This window comes from Pongo pygmaeus, chromosome 1 (genome assembly GCF_028885625.2).
Source record: "Pongo pygmaeus isolate AG05252 chromosome 1, NHGRI_mPonPyg2-v2.0_pri, whole genome shotgun sequence".
NCBI classification, from domain to species: Eukaryota; Metazoa; Chordata; class Mammalia; order Primates; family Hominidae; genus Pongo; species Pongo pygmaeus.
In genome coordinates this window covers 95,526,036-95,551,173 of record NC_072373.2, presented here as the reverse complement: position 1 = coordinate 95,551,173, position 25,138 = coordinate 95,526,036, and the positions used below count along the sequence as shown (strand labels likewise).

Sequence of the window (25,138 nt, the reverse complement as noted above, 5' to 3'; positions counted from 1 at the left end):
ACTATACTGGAGAAGTAAGAGGCACAGAGGAAGCTGGTTTTGTGACTTTCCTCAAGTGACGGAGGCTGCAGGGAGGATAAGGGGCTGGGTGGTGGAAGCTCAGGGTACAGGCAGGGCTGGGCCAGAGCAGGAGGAAGCCCAGCCACCTGCCAGTACCAGGCAGTCATGATAGTGACCACCTGGTGGACCCAGCTGGTAAGTGCAAGGCCCAGCTAGAAGCAGTGGGACAAAGGTCACAGGAAAGGGACTGCAGCTTCCATTCTGTGAAAGCCCACTCTGTACTCTACACTGTTCCCAACCCCTGCAAGAGTTCAGCAAAGTGGGTGATGTGGTTCCCATACTTCAGATGGGGAAACTGAGCCCCAGAGTCAGGATTCAACACAACTGATTTCACTTTGTTTCTCCAAATTGTGTCAGGTCAAAATGAATGACCCCCAATAGCATCATCTACTGCCCATGATTAGGGCTGAAACAGAGATTGGCCATGAGCTGGACATGGGACAATGGGTACCCAGCCAGGTTCTGGGCTGTCAGCAACATGACCCTGCTACCAGGCCGGAACTGAGTCAAGCTGCAGCTGGACCAGAACAGGCTGAGAGCTAGGGCTGCAGGCCCTGGACTGGGAACAAGGACCTCAGGAGCATCAGAGGGAGGGACACCTGGCTCTACCCACCCCAATGCCTGGAGCAGAAAGAGGAAGTAATCAGGCTTAGCACCACCACAGTGTGGGGTTGAGGCTGAGAACAGCTCCTCTTCTTCCCCTTCCTCAAGCCTGGGTCATAACTGAGTTTTATGATTCTGCCTTTTTTCTTTGGTGTGTGTGACACCTCCCCACACAGGTCAGGGTGACACATAGTAATACAGTCTCCCTACAGATGAGAACATGGACACTGAGGGACTGCCTGGGTCCCATGGCTGGCTTTGGGTGGGGTGGAACCAGGCCCGGAGCCCAGACTGTCAACTTCTGTCCTGTCTCGGTTCCGTGGCCCTAGTCCTCCCTGCCTGTACTCCTGGCTCCTTTCTGGGGCTGACTGGACAATGGTCTGAGTTAAAGTCCACCACTCTGTCCAATTCAGACTCCATGAAGGAAGCTGCCTGGTGGCATCTGGCACAGGCACAGCCCCTGTCCAAGCACCTGCAACCCTTTAGAGGCTGAAGAGTCCCAGCATCCAGGTCAGTATCCTCTAGTCATTGACAGAATGCAGCCCTGTCAAGGTGGCCTGGAGCCAAGGCTTCCATGTCCCAGCCAGCCACAGTGGCCCCTGACCTTCAGACAAAAAGCCAAGGCTCTCTAGGAGGAGGAGGCACTCCCACCTGCATCCGCACAGCTGCTCCACAGCTACTCCATGCCGAGTAACAAAAGGGACTGGATTTGAACGGTGTTGTTAAATAGCGCTTCACAAAGCACTCTCCTATGCACTCTTCATCCCATCCTTACAACAGCTCAGCAGAGCTGGAATAAAGGCCCCATGTTCTAGATGAGAAGATCGAGACCCAGGAAGGTCACAGGGCTGGCCAAAGACACACCAAGAAAAAAGGTCATGGCTGAGACTTGACCCCAGTTTTTCTGACTCTGAGCTCTGGTCTTCATCAGTCTCTCGCCTGCTGCCCAGATGTGAATCTATCTGTGGTCCTCCAGCCAAAGGACCGGGATGGTTTCCAGATTCACATGCACATGAGGAAAAACATCTGGATAGTTTAGAACTGCTCAGGTCCACAGCAGTGCAGGTCAGCCTGAAGGGCCGGGGGCTGGGGGAAGCTCGTTGTCACCAGAAGATGCTTCAGATCTGTTCCCTCCTGTCTAACCCTCCTGGCCCGGGTTGAACCATCCTCCCTATGTCAGCCAAACTGGAAGTGCACCCTGGAGGCCCAGAGAATGTTTCTCTGGGTACCAAGTCACTCCTGGGCAGCAAGAAACAGAGGCCTTCTCGGCCACAGCAGACTCTTACTCTGTCTAGAAAACGACACCCCCAGCCTGGACCCACAAGGGTGAAGCCCACACCATTCACAAAAAGCAGACTCCTTGGTGGAGTTTGGTGCAGCATACGTGGGGGTACACAAGGCAGGTCTGCCTCACTGAAGGGATGAACTCAGTGGCCCAAGTTCAGAAAGGACAAGAGATAGAAAAGGCAGAGCAATGCATCAGGAGCTCTCCTGTATTCGAGGGCCCCGAATACAGCAGCCTTGCTCAGCATGAAGCCCTACGTTTGTCTCTGGGATCCCCACTTTGAAGACAACTTAACAGTTATTCGAAAGCCACAGGGCAGCCTCGCAATTTCCTCTCCCATTTGTGTCCAAACCAGAAGAGAAGAGCCATGATCTTGGGCACCGTCTTGTAAAATCACCCAAGTAGCTGCTAAGGGAGTGGGTTTTGGGGGCAGGGATGGGCTCGGCTCAGAGCAAGGCCAAAGGATCAGCCGCTGCATGAAGGAGTGAGAAGGGGGCACCTACCTGGACTTCACGTGTGTGGTAGGCGATGATCAAGCCCAAAAGGATGATGGTGGACAGACTGATAAGGCATTTCAGGGCCAACGAAAACATGGAGTCCTGCAGGAACAATGGAGAGAGAGAATTAGGGAGTGCGGGGAAAGGAGCATCTCACTTTATTCTGCGGCTGTGTAAAAGAGAAGGGGTGGGAACACAGGAGGGACTGTTACCAGCCCCTCCTAGGAGCAGGTGTAGCACAAAGTCAGCCTGAGCCCCACAAAAGCCTTGGGCTGTGCCTGGGCTGGCTCTGTCTCAGCAGCTGCCCCCTCTGAGCCTCTGTTTTCTCGGGCTAAGTCGTATTTGCATTCCTGGGATGAACCCTACTTGGGCATGATGTATTATGTTTGTTATACACGGCTAGATTCAGTTTGCTGATGTGTTATTTAGAATTTGTGCTTCCATGCTCATAACTCATATGAACATCATTCTTTGTTGTGCCGCTATTACATGGTTTGGGCATCAATATTACGCCAGCTTGGGCCTCTGTTTTCTCTTAAACCCAAACCAGAGGATTTCGGAGGCAGAATTCTTTCAGGAATGAATTTGAATGTCCCCGCAGCTGCTCTCCTCTCCTGGCTTAGGCCAAGGGCAGGGGAGGGAGGCAGCGACGGCAGAGGAGCTACTGGAGACAGAAGCTGGGAAGCACAGGAGCAGAGAGGGGTCCTGGCAGGAGAAGGACACTGAGGGTCCCTCCTGCTAGGGATTAGGTGGGGGAGGTGAGCCCTGTGGCTTCCACTGCAGCCTTTCAGTCCCAGGGCAGCTTAGAGAACCCAAGAATGTGGTTAAGAGCATGACCTCTGGGGCCAGACTGCTGGGTCCCAGCCCTGCGACAGCCACTTAGGGCTACATGAATGCCCACTCCCCCTCTCTGCACCAGCATGCCTCCTGTGTCAGATGGAGATAATATTCTGGACTACCTCACAGGGCTGTTGTGAAAATAAAGGAGTTAATGTATGCAAAGTGCCCAGAACGGTGCCTGGCCAAGTAAGTGTTAACTACCCTTATCATTTACTTTGCATCCTCTACAAATCAGGGTGTCTGGGTTGGAACTTGGTGTACCTCTGGGCATTTCGAAGCTGGAAGTAGAGATAGCTCCTAGTTCCAAAGGAAGGCGGGAACACAGCCCTGAGCAAAGGCAGCAGATGAGATCCAGGAAGCATTTCCAAGCAGTGACTGTGTGTGTGGCAGCCCTGCACTTGGTCCTGAGTGGTGCACGCCACAAAAGAAACATCCCCTTCCTCAGGGAGTTGGTCATTAGAAGAATGATGCCTGATTGCTGGAAGGCACCTTACAGTTTACAAGGTGGTTTCACGTATTTGTTCTCATCCATCCTCACAACAGCCCTCGGCCTTTTACCTTATAGATATTACAGGCTGAGGCCCAGAGGAGGGTGAGTGGCTTGTGCCAGAATTCAAAGTCAAGGCCTCTGACTCGCAGTACAGAGCACTGCCCACAAGCCCTCAGGCACACTCTCCAATGGGAAACAACTTAGAAACATGGGAAGCATCCATTTAAATAGACCTAAATGATATCTTAAGACAACAAGGTAAGGTAGAATATGATCAATTGCCAGAGTGAAACCTACAGTAGAGCTAGGGAAGCTCAAGGGAGGGAGGCCACTATGGATGGGTCAGAGACAGCTTTCAGAGGCAGATGTGAGGAGCAGCTGAGACCTGTGGAGTGAGGCGGTATGTCCAATATGGCAACCACAAGAATGAGAGGAGGGCTTGGGACTCGAACCCAGGAATTCCAAGTGCCCAGGTCCATGCTCTGGGCCCTACTCTATGTGCTGAGATGGAATGAAAGTGCTCGCCCTGATGTCTATTAATCTCCCCATTCATTTCATTGGTACAGTTCTTGAGGCCCACTGGAGATACAAAGAAAACTAATAAAGTAACTAATTCATTCACTCTTTCACAAAAATTTCAACCACTTCTCATTTGCTGAGTACTTGCTAGATATCCAACAGTGTGCTAGATTCTATATATACAGTGATATACACCAGAAGCTTCTGATCTGGCTTATACACTAACTCTGACTTTCTACATTGCATGGGGTTGTCCAACTATGGGAAAAGGTCTCCATTATTTGCTGTGCATAAGATGATCTACACATAAGCCAGTCTTCTTTTAGCCTCTTCATGTTCCACAGTTCCATGAAGAGCAGCCTGCAATCATTTACTCAGCACACATGTACGGGGGCCTAAGGAGGGCTGGTGCTGTTCTGGTCCAACACGAGCACAGAGAAGGGCAGAACACAGTGCTAGCCCTCAAAAACATTTTGATCTTCACAAGCATTGCCTGATGCCTGAAATGCTACCCAACCACAAGACCCAGATGGGCCTGAAAAGAGCCAATGGTGAATTCAGGAACATTCAGACTGTATTAGGGTAAGACAAACCTCCCTACATGAATCAACTGGGGACAGCTCACAATGTTTTCCAGCCAGAAATGACCATAACTTTCTTTTCAAAGGGGTCTGAAAGCATCTGGGAGCATCACACTTCCCCGGGAAGGATTTGGGATCAGCTGCACATTTCAGCCTCTTATTTATTTCTTTTGGCAGCAATGAATTGACATCAGAATCCAAGTATATTTCCATCATTTTAAAGGAAGCAGTGAAGGGAAAGGGGCCAGATGCTCTCTCTCTCCTTTGAGCCTCTTCCTTTTGTCCTAAATCTCAAAACCTTTACATGAACAGGCAACTCCCACCTGCTTCTTGGTTTTGGCCGGTACAACCTCCCTGGCCAGCTCCAGCCCCGTGGGATGACCAAGCTGTGTGCTGGATCAACAGGGACTCTTGATATCTTACAGATTTCTTTACATTCTCCATCTCATGTCAATAAAAAAATTAACCAACCGCTTTTAATAGCTGAAAACATGTCAAAGAAGTCTGACTGAACTAGGAATGTTTTCTATTTGGTAAAATGTTGAACTAGCATCTTCTCTTTGCTGCCTGAACGTCAATGAAGCTTGAAATTGATATGGTTCCTTGGGGGATGGCAGTGACACAGGGCTGCCATACATCTCAGGATAGGGTACATGCCACACGCATTGCCGCCACTCACTCCTATCTGAGGACCAATAAGGGGCTCGTAGAACAGAGGGAATCCAGTGGTCAACTGGTCAACCCTTCTGCCCCGTGACTCAGAACTTTTCAAGACAGAGTAACAATCCTTAACACACAGGAATACTTAGGAATTATATCCCATTTGATGAGAGTCATTTTTTTTTTTTTTTTTTTGAGACAGAGTCTCGCTCTGTCTCCCAGACTGGAGTGCAGTGACATGATCTCAGCTCACTGCAAGCTCCGCCTGCCGGGTTCACGCCATTCTCCTGCCTCAGCCTCCCCAGCAGCTGGGACTACAGGCGCCCGCCACCACACCCGGCTAATTTTTTTGTATTTTTAGTAGAGACGGTGTTTCACCATGTTAGCCAGGATGGTCTCGATCTCCTGGCCTCAAGTGATCCACCCGCCTCGGCCTCCAAAAGTGCTGGGATTGCAGGCATGAGCCACCGCGCCCAGCCGAGAGTCATTTTTTAAAGCCATTTATGCCTAAATGCCCATAAATTTTCAAGTGGTTAAGTAGATTTGAGATCAAGCAGTGATGGAACACTATGCAACCACTAAAAACACTTCTGCACACGTCTGTAATCCCAGCACTTTGGGAGGCTGAGGTGGGCAGATCACGAGGTCAGGAGATCGAGACCATCCTGGCTAACATGGTGAAACCTCATCTCTACTAAAAATACAAAAAATTAGCAGGGCATTGTGGCAGGCGCCTGTAGTCCCAGCTACTCAGGAGGCTGAGGCAGGAGAATGGCATGAACCCGGGAGGTGGAGCTTGCAGTGAGCCGAGATCGTGCCACTGCACTCCAGCCTGGGTGAAGAGTGAGACTCCATCTCAAAAAAAAAAAAAACACAAAACACTTCTGCAGAGAATATCTGAAGACATGGAGAACGGTTGATGATAGAATATTAAGTGATAAACTCAGACCCCAAAACAATATGTAGTATATTTCCAATTATTTAATTTTTCTACACTAAAAAGTGTAGAAAAAGACTGAAAATATGTCAACAGAATTCCTAAGAGCTGCCTCCATCCATGTGGTCCCTGTTCTGCTCCAGGCCACGAGCCAGCCCTTCACAGATCTCTGATTTCTCACTGATGACAATAATCTGTAATAAAGCACATCTATAGGGCCCCACCATGCAAGGATGGCATCGTCAACCCACTCTTACAGAGGAGAAAACAAGCTCTCAGAAGTTAGGTAACTTGTCCAAGGGCATGGCTCACCATGGCAAAGCCAGGATTTGCAAAAGCCAGGTTTTACACCCAGATCTGTCTGCTTCCAGGTTCCATGTCCTGCCTGTGCCCCAGCACCCCACCTGCTCCAGCAGCCACGCCTTGCTGGCCCTCCAATATCTGCAATGAGGCTTCTTAGAGCTGCTCCAGCCTTTCCTCCCCTGAGGTTGTGCAGAGGGTGATGGAGTGTGTTCCCCAGCTCCTGAGCCAGCCACATAAATTGCTCTCCTGGCCTGCCTTGTAGCTTCCAAAAACAGGCCAGAACTGTAGTGATTATGGTAGATCTTCCCAGAGACTTTGAAGTTCTAAATGTATTTTATTGTTTGGAACATCGCAAAAAAGAGAAATCTATGCTTACAGACAGAGTCCTGGAGGGGCACTGAACCAAACTGAAATATTAGCTTAACTGAGATAATGATGCGCAGGCTCCTTCCCCAACCAAGCTGTTACCCACAAAGAGTATATGTGTATGGTTGTGTGTGTGTGTGTGTTTATACACATATGTGGTCCATTCACGATTTCTGTCACTGGCTGAAACCCCCAAAGGGAAAAGGTGATAGCATCTGAAGTTCATATTTACTGAATTAAGGTCTGATGTGCCTGTCTGACATCACTATGTTTTGTGCATTCAATCTGGGAAATAATTGATTTAGAAATCTTTTCTATCTAATAAGGTCAACTTTTCCTTCAATTTCATGGAGAGGCTCCAAAATTGATTGATATTCAACATCGGCTTATGACTGTGGTTCTGTAATGGTTGTCCTAATTAGATACTCTTGCTAATTAATGCTATGCAAATTAAACCAGCCCCTCTTCCGCTAAAGGGAAGACCGCATCACTGGTCGCTGTTCTCCATGGAGACCTGAGGCTCCTTTCCCTCCACATCAGCACCAAGCCCTGGCCTTCCTCCTTCCTCAGTCTCACGCTGTCCAGTTCTTGGGATCTTTCATTCTTATCCATCATCCTCAGCTCCTATCTTAGCACAGCCTCCTCCTTCCAGGTGGAGCACCCTAATTTAATTGCAAGCCCAGGCGTGGTGGCTCACGCCTGTAAGTCCAACACTTGGGAGGCCAAGGCAGGTGGATCACTTGAGGTCGGGAGTTCAAGACCAGCCTGGCCATCATGGTGAAACCCCATCTCTACAAAAATACAAAAATTAGCTGGGCATGGTGGCACATGCCTGTAGTCTCGGCTTCTCAGGAGGCTGAGGCAGGAGAATGGCTTGAACCCAGGAGGCAGAAGTTGCAGTGAGCTGAGATCACACCACTGCACTCCAGCCTGGGAGACAGAGCAAGACTCTGTCTCAATAATAATAATAATAATAATAATAATAATAATAATAATTGCAGCTGTTGGCCCTCCCAGCATCCTCAGAGCGGCTTCCCAGCCTGGCTCCTACCAGAAGTCAGCTAACAGAATCCTGTTTCAGTCACTAATGAATGAAGTGACAGAATGAAGTCTCTTGGACCCTCTCTCTCCCAGGACTGTCCAACCTGAGACCAGGAGAGACAGCCGATGCTGTCACAGTGGGAAGGGAGACTCTGGAGACTCCAGAGGGCAGCTGGACCTCTGACCAGCCTGAGAAGGGAGAAGGGCCAAGACCCTGATGCTTGCTAGCCAAGACAGCTCTGGAACAGAGGCCCAGGGTGTGTATCCGAGGGCGCAGGGGTCTCAGCCTTCTCTGTAACGAATGCCTGGCCTGGACAAGTTGCTTCCTTCTCCTAAGCCTCAGCCCCCAGTAAAATGAGACTCCTGGACAGAACCTTCTCTGAAGCTCAGTTAAGCCTGATGACCAAGGCGCCAAGCACACATGCCATGACAAACAGGTCATAGGGACATGTCCAACACTCATTCCTTTTTTTCTTTTTCTTAGGAGTTTTCTTTTCCCAGGCATTTCTGTAGATGATGAAATGTTGGGTGTGAAACGGTCAGCCACAAAACCCACTGACACCATCTTCTCCTCAAACACAACAAGGCAAGCTTCCTATTTTTAGTCATGGGGGCTAACGAAGATGTTCCTTGTCTCTTTCTAAATAACATAGGATTTGAAACCAAAAGGCCAGAGTTGAAATCGTGTCTTTGCTACTAACTAGCTGTGTGACACTGGATCGGTCCTTTAACCTCTCTGGGCCTCTGGTTTCTTCTCTGCAAACCAGAACTACCCTTACTTTTCTCACAGCTGTTAGGGGATGAGATGAGATCATGCATATGAAAAATCTCATTCTGTTTTCACACAAAGAGAAGCATGCATTCCCTTGTAGCCAAACACCCCTTCTCTTGCCATACAGATGTCAGTGCAGGTAAACGCAGCTGATCCTCAGTCTGGAGCTGCTCACTGCACCCCCAATATCAGCATTTTATGGCTGCAATAATTTATAAAGATATCCCTGAGGCATTTCAGAAAGACACCTTTGCAATCTGCATAGCCAAACATTCATTCATTCGTGCATTCATACAACATATATTCACTGAGCACTTACCATGAACAGGCACTGTGCTGGGCAATTGCCAAATGCCAGGGATTCCCCACCCCCTCCAACCCCAACCTGCTGAGCCTGAATCCCGTCCAGGAGCTCCCCAGGAGCTCATCCCAAGGGCTGCCCTCTGCACCATCATCGCCCTGTCACCTTGACATCCCATCCTCTCCCTCTTGGACACTCTCCCTGGCCTCTCTGTCCTGCCCACAGTGCAAGGTCAAGAAGAGATGGGCCAAGGGTCAGGTCAGGGGGCCCTGGAGGACACATCAGGCTGGGACAGCCAGGAATGGACAGGAAGCCCAGGCTGAGGGAGAAGACCCACAAGTGGTTCCTTTGCGCTTGAGTGACCAGCTCTTTCCACAGAGAGCTCAAGAATGGATATTAGAGGCCAAGCTCCAGGAATCTTTCCTGCCTGCCTGAGCCCACTGTGTGGGTGAGGACGTCTTTACCACAGGTCCCAGGGGCTGGAGATGGGGCTAGACCTCACTGCCACCTTTTCTCCAGCCCAGTCACGTTCTTACATGAAGCTTCTGTTCTGGGCCCACCCCTCAACCCCACAGCCAGCGGATGCTTGAGGTGGATCCCCAGTGGGCGGAAAGCTGAGACAAGACCATCCAACCTCTCCTCTCAGTCCCAGGAGCCGGCCAGGCATCATGAGCCAGCTGACCCACATCAGGAAGCGGGGTCTGACCTAGACCCGAGAGCAGGTGGCTCCTCAGAGCCCTGTCCTCAGTCCTCCTGTGCCCTCCCCAGCCCCCATCCCTGAACGGGGTCCATGTACCCACCATCGAAGCTGGGAGCCATTACCTGCTTTAATATTACACAGGGTGACCTCAGCACCAGGAACCCCGCTAGTCTGCCCTGGGCCCCACACCCTTCCTGAGGCTAGCCATGCCTGGTGTCCCCCGTCGGCACTGCCCAGCTGGGGTGACCAGAGCACCTTTCACCATCTGACCCCATTTTCCCACTGATGTTGTTCTGTCACCCCCACCAGAGTGTCAACCCCAGAGGGCAGAGAATTTTTACATTGCATTTGTTCACTCCTAGAGCCCCATGCCTAGAACACTGGTCTGGCCCAAAGTAAGTCAATAAATATTAGTTGAACGTTGAATATTTGAAGGAAGGGAGCAAAATTTTTGAGATATGTCAAGCAGGTAGACACTTCCACCCTGAATTTCCAAATTCATCAAAACTAAAGAGAGGTGATGAAAGTAACAGCTAACATTTATTATTCACTTACCAGAGGCCAGGTACTGTGCTAATTTCGTTAGGTCCTCAGAACAACCCACGGCCCCATTCTAGAGATGAGGGATCTGAAGCCTGGAAAGGGTCACATTCCCACTGTCCCTGAATGAGGAAGAGGTGGGGGCTAGATTCGAACCTGTGCTCTCACCACTGATCCAGAGGGAACCTCACGAAGACAGGATGGCAATTGCCGGAACATCACCCTTGCAGGCCCTGCCCTCACCTGTCCCACCTGCTCTCTGAAGAAGCCCCCAGTTGTGTGGCTTTAGTGGTGTGATAGACGGTGAACAGATTGAGGTCAGGGCTTGGGGTCTGCACCGTCTCTGCAGACTGGGCCTCGCACGGGGAAACTAGGCAGATAATACTTGTGGCGTGAAGGAAGCCAGTGGTCTCGACACAAAACTCATAAGGTCAAGTTGCCCTGGAGCATTTCCCTGGATCTGTACGTTGTCACTGCCAGAAGGAGACGGAACCTGATGTCTGAGGGACATCATGCAGTTAATAACAAGGGCATTCAGGTCTGAGCAGAGGGTGGCCTGCTAATGTTTAGTGAAGCCAGCATGATGACCAGGACACCAATTAACAGAAAATGATCCTCCCCGGGCCCTGGCTCTCCCATTGTGTGATGCCCCAAGGAAGGCAGAAAAAGGTCATTTAGGAGACCACGCTCCCAAAATATCAAGTCGGACGGGTCACCCCTTCAGGCCACAAATGTAATTCCAATTAAGGAGATGGTTTCCTTTATAAGGTCTGGGCAGAGGGAAACTGGCATATCATGAATTCTCTACTGTATGCTTGCTTATAATTTATTTTCCTGTCCCACTTACAATATTGGCAAAGATTCCATGCGATTCAATCAAACTTTCTATTACATGTTTGCCACGTGCCAGGCACTGTGCTAAGTGCGGGAGGTGGAAACATACAGGATGAGGCCTTTTTAAAGGCAGTTTGGTCCTTGCTGCTCCTAAGGTAGCCAAAAGCTGGCCCACCTAGGATTCTTGCAGACACAAAGCAAGCACTTAACAAGTGTTTGTTGGGTAAATGAATATGGAACGGTAAATACAGACTTAAACCTTTGGGCTCCATACAAAGGCAGAATGGGAGCAGAAGGGTTTGTAACTCCCCACCCCTACAGGGAGGATGGAGGTGGGATGGAAGCCCATCAAGCACCAATAACCCAGGTCCTTGTAGAACCGAGGGGCTTGGCACCACCACATAGCAATTAAATCGGAATCTCTGCAAGTGAGGTCTCGGCACTAACTTTTAAAAAAAGATCTCAGTGAATTTAATGTGCGGGCCAGAAAGGAGAATTGCTGCTCTGGGGCACAAAGAAAGAAGCCAGGAGGCTGGGGTTGCCCTCACAGCCCTGAGACAGTGTGAAACAGACAGTCATACACATAAGCAATGGAGCTTGGAAGCCATCTAGTTCAGTGCCCCATAAGTCTCCTCTCTAAGATTTCTGGCACATGGCCATCCAGTCTCTGCTTGATTATCTCCAGGGACTGGAAACTCACTTCCTCTCAATGTAGCCCTGGAGAGACTCTATTTTGGATGGCTCTTTTTCAAAGATCTGCCTGCAGTGCTTGGTCCCAGTGAAACAAATGCCTCTGTGAAGTCCTGCTCTGACTTTAGCATCATGGTGTCTATGTCAATGACTTTGACAAGTGAGCCTCTCCCGGGGACACACACTCATTAACGTACAGAACACCAGGAGATCAGCTAGTTCCCCAACCCTCATTCTCCACGAGGACACTGAGGCTGCCTTGCCCCCATCATACAGCATCCTGTTTTGGAGAAAACTTTAGAACCCAGGTGTTGGGGCTCCCGGCCTATGCTCACAGGGGCAGGCAGCCCGGCCCACCCTGCTTTTCCTACTAATGGAAATATAACAACCAGTCCCTGAATTCATCTGTTCTCCAAAAGCCTGTATCCCTATCCTGGAAGTCACCTCCAAGCCTGTCACTTAGTCACTGTTTCCTTCTCCAATAAAAAATGGGCTCCTGATTAGCTTTTAGCCTCTTCTGCTTGTGCAATGTGAGTGCTCTTGGCCAGTTAGCAATTACATTACTCTTGTGGTGTCAAGAAGTCCCTACAGCCTCCTCCGGCTTTGATGAATGCGTACCTGCCACTATGCATCAGGTTCTGAAGGTCCTGACACCATACCTTTATCTCAGGAGAACTGTATAGCATACTGAAGGTCCCTAGTCCCAGCCCTCAAATCTGTCCTGGCATCTGGGGTGTACAGAGTTACAGTGAAACACTTAACCTTTATTCACCCTCCTAGCGCCTCCCAGAACGCTTGTCAATATGCTATCACCATGAGGGGTTCACCTAGCAAATATTTACTGCTCCACCTGCCAAGGATCTGGCCCCCATATATCATCCAGATTGCAGGAACCCCCATTTTCTTAAATGTTCTAGAATATTTGAAACAAATAATTGTGCTTTCTGGATGGCTTGCTTTGAAGTAGTTTTGTTTTCTCTTAGTAAAACCTATCTGGCCCTCAAATGAATAAAACAGCGGGAAATCACTTTGCTCTGCAGAAAGTTGTGGGCTCCCTGTTAGACTGGGTTGCTGACTAGAACCAAACCAGCCTAGCTGGGTTTGTCCCAGGCCTGGGCTTCCCTTTCCCCATCCTGCCCCAGCCATCGCTGACAAGACGCACAACAGATTCCCAGATTCTCTGCAGGAGCTGTGGTCAGCTAATTACAAGGAACTGGCTACATTCATTTCAGATGGCTATAACTTGAAATAACGTTGATTTTCATCACCTGATAGCCACAGAGAGTTATGTGGGTTTTAAAGACACAAAGCAAGGCCTACAGATAACTCCCCACCCTGGGTCTCTCAGCCTTATCACCCCTCCAATTGGCCTTCCCCCTTTCCTCCCTCCAGCCCTTGCCTCTGTCTGCACCAGAAGCTGCTGCAACACTAGGGCCCCAGCTGAACCTTCCACCTTCGTCAGAGAATTCCAAAATGGAGAAAACCACTACTATCCACCTGATGCTCAGAGGCAAACCCGTTTCCATCCCCACACTGGGCAAAATCATCCCCCAACCCCGGCAATGTTTGGGCCAAATGAAAATTTTTAAGACACCCAGAAATCACATATGGTGAGAAAAACAACCGCCTGCAGGCTCCACAGACATCTCTGGAGGCTGTTCTGGAGTTTCCCAGATAAAGAACAGCCTCGTCCGTGTTTCCCAGCCATGCTTCCAGGCTTCCCGGAGTTGCCAGCATTCTGAGGGCAGCATCACCTTCCTTCCACTTCCACACCCACAGCCTTGCCAACAAACGTGAGATAGTGAGTCCTCCACCCAACACTCGACTTAGCTGGAAGAGGCCTTCTAAGCCATCAAGTCTGACTCCCCGATTCTACAGGCAAGCAAATTAAGGCCCAGAGAGGGACTCTGGCCTACCCAAGGCCACACACCAGTAACAGAAAGGGCTGATAATGCCCTAAGCCTTCCAAGGGTGGGGCTGGTGTTCTGCCACATCCTCACTCTGCCCATCCACCAGCTCGAACACTGTCTGAAAGGGACAGGCCCCTGTCTTAGTCCTCTCTCCACCCCTCTGCAGCTACTCAATTCAGGTTTGGGGAGTGAACATTTCCTCCATGACTCATTCAAGGACAAATCAGGAGAAACAATAATTACCTACTCCAGGTTCTCTATCTTCTTTTGGCTTAACAATACAAAAGCTTAAACATAAATAAAGGGAAATGGTCTGGAAAAATAACCAGTTGGCATGGAACTATTGGCATCTCAGGGCGGCATAAGAAGTAGAAATGCTGTTTTTCAGAAACAGCACAGCCGTGAGTTTCCTAACATTTGGCACAGGTTTTTCAATTGTTTGGATGTGATGGACGATGTTGATAGAAGTGGTGGAGACCAAACACAGGCTATTAATAGACCAAACATGGTACTTGTATAATTCTTTCTCTCTCTCACTAGCTCTCTGGCACCAGACTGCTGCCAACCTGCCTACCTTTTACTTTGAGGTGCCATGAATTCCAGCAATGGGGCACCACACGAGCCCCACTGCCTGCCCATGTCCAAGCATCTTCATCTGAGAGCCTGGAGGAAGGCTGGAAGCCACATACCAACATGGGCCACCAGCCTGTACAGGGCTTCAAGGAAACTGCGAGATGCAAAGACTCCTTGGGTGCTGGTCCTGCCTATCACGGGGCATGCAGGAGAGTCTCCCAAGTAGACTATCCATGGTCTAGGGGGGGTCAGGGAACCTCCCAATTCCCCCATGTGTTTATTTCCTCCATTTCTTTCTCCAAGAACATGAGGCAGCCCCATCTCAAGGCGGGAGCTCACTCCCCCTAATTAGTTCAAGTTAGAGCCATTTCAAGGCAGACGGATCTCCATGGTTCCCCTATAGGTGTTGCCTCTAGGAACTCTCCTCAGATTCAAACTCTACAAGGACTTACTGAGTACCTGTTATATGACAGGCTCTGAGTCTACCCATCCATCTTCATATAAGCTCTCACTTAATCCTCACAGGAAGGAACTGTCTCCACTTGACAAATGAGAAACTGAGGCACGGAATGATTATACAATTTGCCAAGGTAACACAGCTGAAGTGTGGGAGCCAGACTTGAAACACACAGCTTCTGATTCCAAGCCCAGGATTGGTAAGCACCACAGCACAGTCCTGGCTGAGACCTATGCCCTGAGCTCTTCACGGAGGAGGTAGTTTGTTTCTGCTCCACTGAAGCCGGATTTGCTACTTCTTTCCCCTGAGCTGCACTTGTTTCCACATCCCCAGAACTCCCGGTCCTGACCAGCTGTCCTCTACCTGCATGGGGTCAGCCACCGAGGAAGCCAGGCCAAAGACTAGAGCTGGACCGTTTGACACCATCACCATCTTTAACATCTATTCAATGAGACTAAAAATCCTTTCTTCTTTCCAGGGTTGTTGTGAGGAAGAGCAGATAATGAACGTGAAAATACTCTCCCAGTCGAGGGTTCCCACGGGCTTAAAACAGCCTATGCAGAGGGCGGCGATACATTCGGGTTTACCCAGGAGAGTCCAGTGTATGCCTGTTATCTGGCATAATTATTACTATGAATGGTAATCATTAATATAATAATCTCGAAAGTGTCCCAGTTTAGACAATGAATCATATGCTCACCCTATATATGTAGTATTTGCTGCCACAGGGTCTGAGAGAATTGGGGCCCCCTTCCCACCCTCTGCCCCCATGCCTGCCAGCTTCCACACCCACTATGTGCACTCCATTAGCAGACACTTTGCCAGGCTCATGGGCAGGCATCATTCTGCTGGATCAAAGCAATTATTAGTAGACAGTATTTTTAGCAAGGTGGTGTCACGGTGCCTGGATTAATTGCAATTAATTATATGTCACTCCTTTAAGGTTTATTTCATCAATTATGGGCAATCACGGCCATGTGCCTTGCTTGCTTTAACCCTTGGTGACTTGAATTTCTTGGCACAGAGGAGGCTGTAACCATGGAGAAGGCTGAATATCAGAATATATTTGCTACTGAGTCACTGTGTCCTGGATGTCAGTTTAGGGCTTTCCTGTTTACAAAGCATTTTCTTGCACAGTTTCCTATTTGATGCTGGGAGGTAGAGAGGACCACTCCTAACCCACAGATGGAAAAACTAAGGCTGGGAGGATTTAAGCAATTACCCAAAGCCATACAGTTAGGAAACCCCACTCTTCTAACACGGGGTTGCCAAAACATTTCCACATTTTCTGTATAGACTGATGAGTGTGACCTGCATGAGAGCTCTTTAGAATGTGACCCTCTGGCATCAGTGGTCAGACAGCCCCATGGCCAGGCATGGGGACAGGATCTGAGGGCGTCTGGAGGCAGACTTGCCAAGGAGGAGCCAAGGCACCTGACGCGTGTCTGCCAGGCAGAGCAGCCCTTACCTTGAGCGTTTCAAGTGGTCCTAATGTCAAGAAACTCCAAGAAGAATGTGTCCACGCCAGAAAAATATGCAAACAAGGACACCCAGCACCTTCCTTCTTTGAGTGTTGAGCAGCCAGAGGAGCAGCCAGAAGGTACCTCGTAAAAGTGAGGAGATGGTAGGACTCCCACAGTACCCCGGGTCCCTCTCACTGTTGTGATAGGAGGAGCCAGAGGAACACCCCACCTGATACTCGACTGGCCTTAATTTGGGCTCCTGCCCCGCTCTATTTTGCCCTACACCGGTTACAGAATATTAGTTCTAAACAGATCTCTGAGCTCCCCTAGTCCAAAGCCTCGTTTTATAGATGGAGAGACTGAGACCCCAAGCAGGGAATGCCCCATCTCTGACCCCACTTGCCAGGGCAGAGCTGAGCAGGGACGTGGGCCTCCCATCCTGTGGGTTCTTGCTGACTGTGGCTGGGAGTCTCAGCCGGGAACTGGGGCGCTGTCTGGAGCGTTTCTCTCACGGGAAAGTTTGCTGCATCTTTTCTTCCATCCCTCTTTCTTACCTCCGCCCTTGTCTCACTCTCCTCACCCACATTTCATCCCTCTTGCACTATTCCTGTTTTCCAGGACCAGGCTTTAAGATTGTCAGCTAAAGGGGCTAGGTCTGAAGGAAACTCGGCTGGAGCCCGAGAGCCACCGCCCCTGGTCTCCCTCTGAGTGGCCCCTCCGGGCTCGGGGCTGCTTCATGGCACAGTCGGGGTCCTTTCTGTCTCTCCGCTCCATCACCTCACAGAGGACTTGGCACACAGTAGGCACTCAATAAATACTTGATGAGTGAATGAAGAGATGCTACCCTATGGCCTGTTCCCAAGAAGAGGAGAATCGTGCAAAACCACCTCCCTGCAGGCCCCATCATCTAGGTGGGGAACAACACTTCCAATTGCGGGGAGAACTCCATCAACTTTTGTTTCCTCGTTCCACTGACTAAACAGATACTTATTTGCTTAGAACCCATTGTTTAAGCCTTTTTTTTTTTTTTTTTTTTTTGAGACAGAGTCTTGCTCTGTTGCTAGGCTGGAGTGCAGTGGCACAATCTCAGCTCACTGCAACCTCTGCCTCCTGGGTTCAAGCAATTCCCCTGCCTCAGCCTCCTGAATAGCTGGGACTACAGGCGCATGCCACCACCATGCCCGGCTAGTTTTTTGTTTGTTTGTTTTTTTGTTTTTTGTGTGGTTTTTTTTTTTTTTTTGTATTTTAGTAGAAACAGAGTTTGACCATGTTGGCCAGGATGGTCTCGATCTCCTGACCTCGTAATCCACCCACCTTGGCCTCCCAATGTGCTGGGATTACAGGCATGAGCCACTGCTCCCGGCCTATCTACATGTAACAGCTGTGATCAAAGACCTAGGAAAACAGCCAACCCAGCCAACTCCTTCTCCTGGTTCCTTACCCTGGGGGAGCTCTGGGCCCTGGAGCACAGAAGCTGGGAAGGCAGCAGAACAAGTGATGCTTATGGGGGAAAACCTGGCTTTCCACTCACAGCTGTTTCAAGGCGTCCTGCAGAAGTGGCTCTGGGGGTCCCTGGGAAGGAAGAGCCAGTCTGGGGCTCCCAGGCATCCACTGCCGATGATGACACACTGAGCCATCAAAGCTTGGGTCAGAGCAAAGGAAAAAGCTCGCACCAGCCAAATGCACAGACATCTCACAGATGTCACGGGCTACCAGGTGGCAACCCCGAAGCAGCTGCCTCTTGTCACGTGGGGGCCAGGTGGATGGGGATTTTGGCCCAAGGGGGTGAACTGTCTCACTGAAGAGACACAGCTGGGCCCAGCCAGGGCTGTGTGCTGTGGGGAGCCAGGTGTGCTGAGGTCAGAGGGGAGGAAGACGCTCTTGCAGGGCTGGAAGAAGAGAAGCCAGGCAGGCCTGAATTACGAGGGCAGGAGTGCACATGCTTCCTGGAGGACTCGCCCCTCTCCCTCCAGCTGCCACCAGCTGCTGACCACGGTGGGACAGCCAGCTGACAGGGGTCAGGTGGCCAGAGGTGGATGGACAAGTACAGAACAGAGAGTGTGGGGGCCAAACAGGAAGGTGGCCACGGGTGTGGAGAACGTCAGGGCTGAGACAGACCTTAGAGTCTTCACATCTTACAGGTCAGGACACTGAGGCCTCGACTTGGCCAAAGTCACCCAGCTGCTAGATTCAGATCTAAAATCTAGAGCTAGAGCCTAGCTCGTTCCCCTACTCCAGGGCTCCTTCTGCTATACCATGTAGATTCCACAGCAAGTAATTTAAGACACAAATCGTGCCATCCCACTCCTTAAATCCCTTCTGCGGCTCCCCACAGCCTCTGGGATGAAGGCAGACCCCCTAAGCAAGACATGATCTGACCCCTGCCTGCCTCTACAGCCCCATATCTCATACTCACACCATAAATTCCAGCCATACCGAGTTGCTCACACTCCTTCAAAATGCACTAGGCTTTCATTTCCCTCAACCTTTCCATGTGCTTGCTGGGCCAGGAACAACCTCCCCGCCTTAGCCTTTCCCGTTCCCAGTCAACCTTCAGGACGGGCTCCCTCTCTCACCACTCCCGCCACCCTACCCTCCAGAGTTGCCTCCGCCTCTGCGCTTCCTCCACCCTGTCCCTTCAGGCCTCTTCGGGAGACAATTCTAAGTGCATTGAGCATCTGCTTACCAGGCTGTGAGCTCTTTGAGTGTGGGAACCAAGTCTTTGTCATCTTTCTGTTTCTCCCCCACCCCCAGCACCTTGCATAGTGCCTGGAATGTGAGAAAAACTCCATTAATGTTTGTGGAATTAATTATCAAATTAAGGAGTGAATGAAGCCTGGGCAGCTTTGACGGTACCTTGTTTCTCCCGAAGCTACTTTACCCACAGAAGGGCCAGTGCCACTCAGGACATCTCTAACCACTGATCTGCCTTCTGCTCTCCCTCCCTCTCCATGTTGGAGGGCAGTCGGGTCACTCCATGGGAAAAACAGCAACTGAGATACAGGGGACCCAAGTAACACCCCCAGTTGTGGTGCTGACACAGGTCGCTGTGCAGTGATGGCAAAGCAGCTGAGCTGGTGACTGAGTTCACTTATCCATGAAACGAGTGCATAACCACGTGCCCACCACCATCGAGTGGCCTGCGATCTGCAGATCTCAGGAAGCAGGGCGCAGTTGTGCTCCCTCCACCCCCATCACTGCTCCAAGGCTCTGCATACCCACACCAGAAGGGGAACAGATCCCATAGCCCAAAGGAGCACTGAGCCTCCAGGAGACCCTTTGGAGGCTCTGGTAATGTGATTTTAGAGACCATCTGTCTTCCAAATTCTGTTTTCCCTGTACAAAATATAAACAAGATACGACACCTGGTTTACATCCCCTAAGCACCACCAGCTGGTAGGGAGGAAAGGTCCCCATGCAGTGAGACAGCAGCAGGGACGAACGTGACCTGGGTTTGGAAAAGACACTACAGGCAATCCACAAAGTGGATAATCCACACCTAGCTGACGAAGGTTTGGCCCAGGCACAGAGAGTGCTCCACAGTGAGTGAGGGTTGCTGGACTCAGAGCCCCGCTCAGCTCTCACTCAACAAGGCTGAGGACCTCGCCTGGGGCGGACTCGGCCACAGAGCATCTGAGCCTTTCCAAAGCAGTCCTCAGCCACCCCCAAGAGCCCTTCTGGGGGCCCTGGCCACTGGTGGAAGTGTTTTGAATGATGGAGCACAGAGACAAACACAGACGGGACAAGGTGCCGGGAGCCACATACCAGAGCTGCTTCTCAGAGCTTCAAATGGCTCTCAGGGGACACCCCAGCTACTAGCTCCTTGCCGGGCCAGGGTGGGCAGAGAGGCCTGCAGGGCAGGGGCTAGGTGACAGAGCTGGGGGGAGTGGCACAGGGAGTCAGGGATTTCTAAGACTCAGCCTGGGAACCTAGCAGGAAAGGCACTGGAAATTGTACTTACTCCATTTGGTTTGTCTATTTGTCTCTTGCAATTTATCTAGTATTTCCTAAAAGGTCACTGGGTGGTGATTTCAATAATGTAAAATTTGTAGAGATGCTCTAAAAGAAATGTACAAATTTCACAGGTTTACACTGGCTTAAAAGCAATATATTTTATTAAAAGTGTCTATTCTAAGTGCACTTTGGATAGGATTTGGAGACTGATTGGTTAGAGATTCAAAAGGCCTTGTGCTATTAAAAGATCCACTGTGTTTTTGGGGTGGTAAAAAGAAATAGAAATCAAAGCATTTGCAAAGGTATGGTTGGTGGATGGAGGAAAAAGCGGCGTGTGAGATCACAAAATCCTTTGTCACCTCACAGTCCCCGAAGCAGGGAGCTGGGAAAGAAAGATGCTGATTACAAGCAGAGGGCCAGGTTTCCTGCAAAGGCTTCCACGTCCCAAAATCTCACAGGCCCCTTCTCACTTTCCTCTCACCGCTCCTCATTAACTGAAGCCAATCCTTGTCATTCAAAGGAAAATAAACAGGGAGCAACTGCCTGCAGAGACAAAGAGTCCTCATATCGGGACAAAACGGCTTCTCCAAGCAGACACCTTTTCCCTCAGCCCCAGTCAGAATTCTCTATTTCTTTCCAAACAGCAAAGCCATTTCCTTCCTGTCAGCCCAGTGATGCACAACTTCCTGTCAGGACAGCTGAGGAATCTGGGGAAATGTGTCTTCACCGCAGACCCCACATTAAATGGAGTGAGAGGCAGGGAGATGAACACTGAAATAATCACCTCCATTTAGTGAGCGCTCTCCACGTGTCTGCATTCTTCCTTTAATCCCCAACAAACCCTGGGACAGCGGTTCCCAAACTTTGCTGCACATTAGTATCACCCAGGGAGCTTTTTAAAATCCCCACACCCAGGTTGCACCTCAGGGCAGTGACATCAGGTCAGAAGCTGGGAGCCAGGCATCAGCACTTTTTAAAGATCCCCAGGGGATTCCAAAATGAAGCCAAGTTAGGGGACCACTGAGCAAGGCACTACTCGTACCTGTTTTATTAATAAGGAGATTGAAACTCAGAGAGGTTAAGTCACTTGCCTAAAGCCACACAGCTTCTAAGCAATAGAATTAGGCTTCTGGTTCACGCCTAGTTATTCCATCATGGAGCCCCCCTCACTCCAAACTTTCTGCAGAAAGCTGTTCAGCTCTATCTACCAGGTACTGTCTCCCTACTACATCCCCATCCCCGAATGAGAGCCCCTGCAGACATCTTTGCTTGCTAGCAGGAGTAAGGATGAGATGTGTGAGCCGAAGGGCCTGTGCAGGGCTGGGGAGAGCGGGCAGAGTGTGTGCGGATGGCCTGTCGGGAGGTCATGGGATCAGCAGGTTCTGCTCCTTCCTGTTCTGACAATGCCATTTAAGTTCTCTCCAGAGCAAAGCCTTGGCCTGGCCTAAGAGGATGGCCACGTGTGAGGGAAATGCACTCGAGAGTGTAGCCACGTGGGTGAGCGAGGGCACGGCAGAGGTGGTGAGGACGGCACACAGCCTGGAGAGGGTGAGGACGGCACACAGCCTGGAGAGGGCGAGCCCAGGGTAAGGGGTGAGGGGAGACCCCCGGGAGTGCTCCAAACCAGAACCTTGGGGGATTGACCCACTTCTTGCTGGCTGTGTGACTTGCAGCGAATCACTTCCAGTCACTGGGCCTCAGATCCCCTCTTTGCCCTGCAATGGGGTGGGACCACATGGTCCAGAGGGTCCTCCCACCCTGGCTTCCACAGTGATCATGGCGGCCCCCTTCTTGGGTGTGAGCAGGTGTGGGTGTGGGAGCAGCTGTGGCCTCATCCCAGGCAGGGTCCACACACAGTTCAGGCACCCACAGAGCCCTGGCTCTCAGAGCTGTCTGGCCAAGACAGGGAGGCCAGTGCACCTATCGAACATACAGGCCGAGGAGAGGGGCCCCGGGGCAGCACCCCACACTTGACCTTCCTGAGTATCCCAGCCATGACCTCCTGAGCTCCACATCACCTGGTCGCACCCCAAAAGTGGGGCAGAAGGGGGCTATAAGCATCTGGGATTTAAAGCCCCTACCCCTCACCCCAGCCCACTGACCTGCAGCCTCCACTGGCCGCTTCCCTAAGTGCCAGACAGAATCTGGTTTCCCTCCTATGGCTCATTCAGGGACACCCCCCCCCCATCTCGTCTGTGAGCTTTCCCCAGCCCTCCCTGACATAATTAAATGCTCAGTGCTACTTCTGTGCCTGATTCCAACCTCTCCCCTTGCATATATTACGCTACACTGTGCTCACCATCTGTTTACACTGCTGTTACCATCAGGGCCTCAAGGGAAGAGTCCGGTTTGACTCAACAGAGGCAGCAAAGCATTACGGTCTGGAGAAGGGGCTTTGGAGTCCGAAGACCTCACTTAGAGCCCCACTTTGCCACTTCCTCGCCGTGTGACCAAGCCTCAATTTACTCATCTATAAAATGGGGCAGTAAGAGTAGTGACCTCATAAAGTTGTCATACACATTACATGAGATGACACGTGTAAATAAGTGGCTTAGCAAAGGACCTGACACTTATAATAGGAGCTCAATAAATGACAGCTATGAGTGCCTTTATATCTCTGACACCTAGGGCCTAGCACAAGCCCAGCCCATAGACATAGATGCTGAAGAAGTATGTTGAAATAAGCTGAATCCCAGCCTGTTTGTAGCCTTGACAGTCTGCTTGGCCTCTCCAGGAGCTAGATATGGTCCCTGCCCCTCCCACCTCCCAATCAGGGCTGGCTCCCTGCATCCATCCACCCTGCAGAACAGTTCCCCTCCCCAGAACAAGAAGCTGCCCCATCCAGATTCTAGACAAAAAAGCCAGCTGCCTGGCTCTCCACAGCTGGTTCCCAGCGTCCCTTCAGCCTGAGCCCCCACATCCCCAGGCTTCCAGGCAGCACCCACTGAGCTCAAGCCTCAAGTATCCTCAGTCCCAACCACAGCCCTCATCAAATTTTTTTTTAATAGAGATGGGGTCTTGCTATGTTGTCCTGGTCTCAAGCAAGTCTCCCACCTCGGCCTCCCAAAGTGCAGGGATTACAAGTGTGAGCGACTGCGCCCGGCCCCTCATCAAATCTAAAGTCCCAAGATTAGCGAGTATGCAGGGAGGCTGGGAGAGAAAAGCAAGAGGCCCCTTACAGCAGAGGCTGAAACCTTTCAAAGCAACAGTGAGAAACACCCAGAGAGAAACCAGGCGGGGTAGGTGGGGAGTTCTCTCCCGGAGACTCCTTCTCACCCTTGCTTCCCACAGAACCTGAGAAAAAGGCACTTGGCAACAGTTAAATTCCAGACAGCACTTAACGAAGTCCAATACCTCAGCAAGACAGACGTTTGGAGAAATAATGACCCAGGGGACTTTCAGGGAAGGCTGTCTGGACATGGAGGGGCGGCTGTGAGATTTAATGAAGCCAGTTCTACACAAGAGTCCAGCACAGGGCACCATGCCCCTGCCTCAGTGACTGCCCCGAAAGTAGGATCGGGGACTGCACAGCCAGGCCACAAAGGGCAGACACCAGGCCAGCAGGGGAAGGCCGAAGAACACACCCTCGGGAACAGCGGGGGCTTGCAGAAGGAGACTCCTCCCAAGGGAGCAAATGAATGTTCCCCATTACACACAGATCTGGGCAGACGCCCTCACCCTCACTCCTTCCCCTCCCCAACCCTCCTCCAGCCCCTCCATTATGCAAATCAAGTGACTACACAGATTTGCATAATTCATGCATTATTAGTACACGTTCTTGTCAGGCTTTTAGACTTTATAAAGCAATTTTGCTACCTTTAATGGAGAGTAAGAGACAAGGTTCTAGAGAGAGATTTTCTGTCCGTCTTTCATTAGACACGAAAACAGTCTCTAAATCTTAAGCCAGGGAGAGAGTCAGACAGAAACGAAGTGACTTAGAGTTGGAAACATGACCAAACACCTCGTTGACACTTGGCCAAGAGTGTATCAAAGGCCTGGGTGCCGGGCACTGCGCCGGTCACACATCCTGTCAACCAAGACTCTCAGGCACTCAGACCATGGAGTAGTCCCCAGTGGGGCAGATGTTATTATTGGGAAGTCACTCCAGGTTCCTGGGAGACTCAGTAACAACAAAACCCCCACTCTGGGTTTGTATCGCTTTTTTATATTTTACAAAGGGCTTTCGCTCTGCTATCTTACTCAGTGCCCACAATAAGGCTATCAGGTTGGAAGGGCCACATTTTTACCCTCATTTTAGAAATGAGGAAACTAGGGGGCCAGTTGCAGTGGCTCATGCCTGTAATCTCAGCACTTTGGGAGGCTGAGGGGGGGTGGATCTACTGAGGTTAGGAGTTCAAGACCAGCCTGACCAACATAGTGAAACCCCGCCTCTACTAAAAACACAAAAATTAGCTGGGTGTGGTGGCGGGCGCCTGTAGTCTCAGCTACTTGGGAGGCTGAGGTGGGAAGATGGCTTGAGCCCAGGAGGTAGAGGTTGCAGTGAACTGAAATTGTGCCACTGCACTCCAGCCTAGGCAACACAGCCAGACCCTGTCTCAAAAAAGAAAAAAGAGAGAGAGAAAAAAAACAGGGGCCACTCACCTAAGATCAAATCTAGGCTCTCTGTATTTTTTCTACTACACCAGGGATGGCAAACCCCTTGCCACTCTTCCATTTCTCCTGCCCAGGATAGACCTCATGAATCAATCAGGGCACTCTTCCCATTGAGCTCAGACAACACCTCAGAATCCTTCCCAACACA

The 25,138-nt window shown here is 50.6% G+C and overlaps 1 protein-coding gene across 6 annotated transcripts in view; it reads right to left on the bottom strand.

Annotated features, from left to right (window-relative positions):
* The window catches only part of KCNN3 (potassium calcium-activated channel subfamily N member 3), a 163,549-nt gene that overhangs the window by 112,866 nt on the left and 25,545 nt on the right, over window positions 1–25,138 (bottom strand). For 5 of the 6 annotated variants that reach the window (XM_054460262.2, XM_063659627.1, XM_063659692.1 and 2 more), the window contains exon 2: window positions 2,452–2,547. The exons of the other annotated variant lie outside the window; for it this stretch is intronic. In XM_054460262.2, coding sequence (XP_054316237.1) covers window positions 2,452–2,547 — 96 coding nt within the window. The remainder of the gene's footprint in view (window positions 1–2,451; window positions 2,548–25,138) is intronic. 6 annotated transcript variants of the gene reach the window in all.